We start from the raw sequence: 6,586 nt of genomic DNA on the forward strand, positions 1-6,586 counted from the left end.
TATACATCTAAAAATGAATGGCAATTGGCAACCTATAGGAAATGCATTATTTCATAGTAAGCATCACAATTATAATAACTATTTTGAAGAAAAATATAAACTGGACATGTAGAAAATCATGTCCTAATTAGAATAACACATTAATCATTCTCAATATAAAAAATTATAAAATACTATTAATTTATATAATATGTTTATTATTTTATAATATAATACTAAGGGTAAAAGAAACTCATACGAAAAATAGAGGCCTGCTCAAATCTTCGAAAAATACTCTCCGTGAAATATCACATCCTTGTCAAATCAAGATTTTTCAAGTTTTGAGAGAGTAATCATAACCCCTCTCGTCTAATCCAATACAATAGTTCTTTTTAACAAAGATAATTATAAATAAATAATAAGTTTATTTTCTCCATTTCAAATCAGAGTTAAAATAGTACGTGCTTCTATTTGGTAGGCCGGCGCGCTCAGCAGTGTCTTCGGAATCCGAAGGGTTCGGGGCAAAAAATCCGTAATTAAGATGGAAGCTAGAGGCAATTTAGCTGTGAGGTTTTAAACCCATAGACCCTTTTTTATTTTCCTGCACGATCAAAAAGGTTTCCATGAGGAACCAGTATCAGAGGGAGACGAAAAGAAAGAAACTGAACGAGAGGAGGAAGAAGATGATGAGGAGGAGGAGGGAAGAAGAAGAGGAGGAGGAGGAGGAGATAACAGTGAAATGGGCAAAGCATTACTCCTCTATTCATCAAATACTAATTGTTGGAGATGGCGATTTCTCTTTCTCTCTCTCTCTTGCATATGCTTTCGGCTCTGCTTTCAACATTGTTGCAACTTCTAAGGACTCTTACGGTATATTTTCTCCATTCCTCTTAAATTCTTCGCCCATTTCCATTTATATTCATATATTCTCCTTTTGTTTTTTTTTAAATGGGTGGGTTGTATTTTCATCGATAAGTACTTTAATGGGTCCCTTTCCTTTTAGGGTTTTGGTTACGTAGATGGTCTCGTGGCCATTTCTCTTCGCTCTCAATCTCATACTGATGATTTGAGATGGGGTCTAATGTTATTTAATGGGTATTTTGTATTTTTCATGTTTCTGGGGATTTTTGCGGCCTTTTTTTCTCGCGCTGATGTTGAAATTCTGAAATTCTTATGTCCTGTTTTGAATGTGATCTTGCAAGATGATTATGTCGAATGGAGAATTTTGATTTGCTGATACCCTTTTCTATTCAATTGCTGACATTTTGCGGAGGCAAATGATTGTTCTTTTTTTTTAAAGCTCGCGTAGTTTGTAGGGAATGAGTTTCTTACTTTGTAATTCTAGAAGTTGGCCGACTTGTTTTAGATTGGGAAGACAAATTTTAATGACAATTTTTTATCGATACTGCTATGGAAAATGATGGGTTAATTTATTAAACCTGGGTTTTCTCTTGCTGGTGTTGTTCCCAAATAATGTATGTTATACATGGATTATTACACGTGTTCCCAGTGAGATGAATGTCCTTTTGACTGTATGTTTTTTGGACTGTTGGCTTTTTTATTCCTTATCTTGCTTGTTAACTTTTGAATGGATTTCTCTACTTTCTTTGTTCTAGCAATGATTTGGATGACATTGGTTTGCTTTTCCCCCTCAAGAATTAAGTTGTTCTAGACTCATAGCATGTTAGTTTGTTGCGCATATTATTGTTTATGGACCTGATTTACATGGAAAATACGTATCATCGGGATCCAAAATTGGATGTCTAGCCCCATAGAAGGAAACGCTATGATATAAATGTGTACCTTCAGCAGCCTATCATTTATTATCCAAAAGAGAGAAATAGAGACAGCGTGGAGGTGGGTTTAGGGTTGCAAGATTGACTGCGATCATTCGTTGATTATTAGTGGAATCCTTACCAGGTTGTACTTCGAGAACGTGGGCAATCACATTGATTGCTCATTAAACTTTTTCTCTCTGTGATTATTTATCTGTCATTCGTTCTTTTTATCATCGATCAGTGGTCAGGTTTTTCGCTGTGTTCCTAACGCGTATCAGATTGTTGTTTGCATTATGTCTGTTCAACACCATTGTAAGTTGAAAACTTGAATTTGTATACTGGCTATTGAAGAAAGTATTTATAGTTTTGGAACATGGGACTATGTCAATGTCCTCCTCCCCGTGGACCTTTCTTATTCTTGCAAGAAGGTAACTGCTCTCTCAGACATAGTATACTTAAAGCTAGTTTCTAAATCTAATGAACTCACAAACTCATTACACTCTCTGTTTTAGCAAGATGATGCGGACAAATAGGTCATATCTTTGTTATGATTCTTTGTCATGATTCACTTCCTCCACTTATGTGAGCTCGTTACGCTCTGTCTTCATGAATTTCTTGAAATTTGCTTCCAGATTATCTTGGTTCAAATTTTTAATTTTTCCAAATGGTTGGGGAATGCGTGCAAGCATAAACCTTGATGACAAAGTCTAATTATCCCTTATATTATGCACCAATTTTCTAGTAGCCCTTATGTTTTTTAGCAAATAAGCCCTCAAAAGTTTTCATTAAATGTCATTCTTTTTTCTTTCTTAGCCCATAGCCGTAAAACCTCAACTTGGAAAGGGTATTTTTGTAATATTGTAAAGCCTTTTGGAGGGAAACATGCAGATGCAATGTTATATAAACCATGATGCACAAGTAATCTAGTGAAATCTCAAACAATTTGAACACAAAAAAAGCACCACTTCATTTCACTACCTTCAAATACATTTTGCAGCAACCATCATCAATGACCATTTCCCACAAATGGAATGGAAAAATGGGAGAGTTGGAGGGAAATAGGGGAGTTCCCTCTAAAAAAACTACAACATGATAAAAGTACCTCTTCCAAGTTGAGGTTTCACAAGGGCAAGTTAGACTTTGTTCTCCATAAACAATATTTCTGAAAATGAATACATTGTAAATATGCCATCCATTCCCCAACTCCCTGTGTCACTCCATATAAAAAAATTATTACGATTCTCATATAGTCACAAAATGTTCATGTTCCTTTCTTTTTTGTTAAGTGATAACGAATATTGAGATCTCCTTCTATTTTATGTTGAGTCAGAAAATGTAAAGGTCCAAACTAGGCAGAGAACTTTGTCTCCCATGTTCAAGATACATTCACAGAATTTTATTGAATTGCCATTATCTAACTGACTATTGTCCCCTTCTTTGTTTTTTGTTTTCTGTTTTTGTTTTTTGTTTTTGTTTTTGTTTTTGGTTTTTTTGGGGATTTACTTTGCAATTGCCCTCAAAAGCTGTTGTAGTTGCTCTAATTATTTTTTACCTTATGTTTCTTCTATACTTTACTGTCATACAACTTTTTCCTGCTAACACTGTTCATTTTGAGAAGAGGATAGCAATTTCTGTGTTCAGTTACATTTCTTAGATTGAAATCTCTCATGAGGTAGTTAACCCTTACAATTACTGATATGTGTATTTCACTAATCCTATTTGTCCTACCATTGGTCTCATCTATTTCCATGATGGAGAAACTGCTCTTTGTTAGGTTCTATTTTCATTTTAAATTCACCCCAGTACTTCTTATGTTCGTTTGCAATAGTCCTTCTGTAAATAGAAATGTTATGTTCGGTGTTTCTCTTCTATATCTCCCTTTGCGTACATGCATCTGCTTTCTATGGCGTTATTAGTGATTTGATAATATATTTGATAACATACATTAATTGACATATTTAGATTCAAATTACATTTTGTTTTGTGGATTATGGAGCAGCTGTATGCTATATTCTATTTTACAGGAGTTTGATGAAGGCAGTGATGAGGTGATGAAAATAGTTGGACAATTATTTGTTTTATCTGGGTTTCTTTTTCTTTTGTGCATGATTTTTACAATTGTTAACAAGTGTACTGTATAAAAATCACATGGGAAAATATTCATGACTTCTTAAATGTTGGAAGCATAGCACTTCCTATCAATTACTTCTAAGATATAACAGTATTTTTTTTCTTAAACAGTTTCTGTGTTAAAGAAGTATAAAAGGGCGAAATCAAATTTGCAATGTTTGAAGGAACTTGGTGCTACAATTTTGCATGGAGTTGATGCCACGAAGATGAAATACCACACTGAGTTGAGGATGCAGAAATTTGATAGAATTGTTTTCAACTTTCCTCATGCTGGCTTCAAAGGAAAGGAAGATAACATGCGAGTAATGAAGTATGTTGTGGTTGCCTTTTCTCTTGCTTATTATTGAAGTCATAAGTGACTTACTACATTTCCAAGTTCATTACTAAAGCATAACTATCTATTTTCAAGTTTTTTCATTTTCATTATATGTCTAGCCATGCAAGTATCATGCATATTTAGGATAAATTTCACAAAAAGCATTTTGTACAAAATTATATGAATTTTGTAGATCATAGAAATGCCCTTCTGAACTTGTTCCACTTTTTGAGTGCTATGACCGACAACAATTACTTTTAAGTTTCACATGCTTTATATATGAGAAATTTTGGGCATTTTAATCCCTATCTGCTAAATATAACTTCTATCCTTCTATGTTAGCCTTTTCATATAGGGATATGTAAGAAATAAAAAAAGGATAGTTTAGACTCTTTACGCTATTCGTTAACATTGTTTATGAGAGCTTCGACAGTACAAGGGGGTTATTATTATTTGCAAGTTCAGGAGTTTTTCTATGATTTATAAAGTTCAAGGGGGTTTAGTATAATTCACCCACTTTATTCTATGCAATTAGTTGAGTTTCTGAGTAGCATGTGAACATTAATTTCTGCTTGACCATGCCCCCGAAAATAAAACCAGCTACTCTGAAGCTTTCTTAAACTGCTCTTCTTCATGTCAGTTACCAGTTGATATGTTTCTAAAATTTCAACCATAGATTTATACACCGTGAATATTACGAACTTTATACTGCTCATTTATGCAGTTTTATTTTGCCTCTATGCTTATATGTCAAATAACTATGTTAAGTATGTTCTTACAAGTACTAACTGCTACAAATTTTCATTCTCTAGTCTACACAAAAAGCTAGTTAACGGTTTCTTCAAGAATGCAAGTCGCATGCTTCGACCATATGGGGAAGTTCATGTCAGCCACAAGGTCGAGCATCCTTTCCATAAGTGGAATCTAGAAGAACTCGCTTCTAAGAGTTCTCTCATTATGATTGAATGCACCAATTTTAGCATCGAAGACTATCCAGGGTACAACAACAAAAGGGGAGATGGTTCCAGATGCGACCAGCCCTTTCGTCTTGGTGAATGCAGGACTTTCATGTTTAGGATTGGAGATATTCACAAGAAAAAGAGAGCAGAAGAAATTGCAGTCTCTAATCCTCGTCCGTTAGAAAGCTTTGTCAGTGAGAATCTGCCTCCTATTTTCCTTTATGATGTTAAAGGCATTGGGAGTACAATTCACTATCCACTGAGGATTGGAGCTAGCAATTTACGCACGAGGGAGCCTTCTAATTATGGTTTTGATGCATGTCAAGAGTTCTGGGGCTTTGAGTACCCTTTGAATGGCAGTTATGAACGATATATGAATGAAGCACATAGATACAGTGAATCTGACTACTTAAATCGCATGATGAGGTAAGTAGGCAAAGCTTTTCGAGGGAAGCATTGGTTCGAGGTTCAATTCCAGATTATAGAGATGAGGAAGCTATTAGTTAAGGCTGACAAGTTCTCTTTATTAGGCGTAGGCAACTTTTGTGATGGAGGAATGTTCATCAGTGCAGGAATTCATCTGCATTGGATGAAAGCTTTTGGTAGTGCATCTACAGGTCGCAACATTTTGATGTAGAGAGTGCTCCCATTTTGTTGTGTATGGAAGTGGGGGAGCAAAATGTTGTCACCTGTGAATTGTACTTTTGTCTTGGGCAGTCAGGTTGCCTTTGTTTTGCCAATATCTTTAGCTGTTCTTTTTCTCTTTTCACCTCTTAATATTTTGGACTAGTGCAAATCCAAGAACTGACGTTGAGCTCCCTCTTCTTGTAGCAGCCGTTGGTATTTTAAGCTATTACTTGTTACAATGATCCAAGGGGTTGCCAGATCTGATCATAGGTTTTGTTGGGTACGGGCATTGATTCGTTTGAGGTAAAGAGGGCTTTGATCGGAGGCGACGAGGGGCTTGCTGGATGCCATCATTGTTCGTCAGACTTGACGAGGGGGTTATATGTATTATATTTTATATTTCTGTTTTTCTAGAAATTATATTTATGCGAGCCTTCATATATGTTTGTAGCTTTCCAATTAGTAACGTATGTCATATTATCTTTTTAGTAGAACTCTAGGGGATACACCTCACAGCTTCCCTCAATAAAACCGACAGGAAGTAGAAACACGATGTACGTTTCTCTTTCATTATATTCCATACCGTCTGTATTTGGATTCAAATTTTGCTCCGATGAATATTTAGTTTAGTCTCGGTCATCCAATTAATAAGCAAGTCAATAAATAACAAAGCTAAAATTCAACTAGACTCTCTCGTGTTCACTTAGAATAAACTCAATTAACGAATAAGCAAAATGAGAAGTTTTCTCATACGCATTTTTTATTCTTTTTCACATGAACACTCGTATATAGTTTTT

General features: G+C 35.1%; 1 protein-coding gene across 1 annotated transcript; it reads left to right on the forward strand.

The window, feature by feature from the left end:
• LOC109832302 (heavy metal-associated isoprenylated plant protein 41-like) lies at nt 509–6,215 on the forward strand. Its single transcript, XM_020399723.1, has 3 exons — nt 509–849; nt 3,999–4,197; nt 5,016–6,215. The coding sequence occupies exons 1-3, from the start codon at nt 603–605 to the stop codon at nt 5,590–5,592; spliced, it is 1,023 nt and encodes a 340-aa protein (XP_020255312.1). The 5' UTR covers nt 509–602; the 3' UTR covers nt 5,593–6,215.

This window comes from Asparagus officinalis, chromosome 3 (assembly GCF_001876935.1).
Source record: "Asparagus officinalis chromosome 3, Aspof.V1, whole genome shotgun sequence".
Classification (NCBI taxonomy): Eukaryota; Viridiplantae; Streptophyta; class Magnoliopsida; order Asparagales; family Asparagaceae; genus Asparagus; species Asparagus officinalis.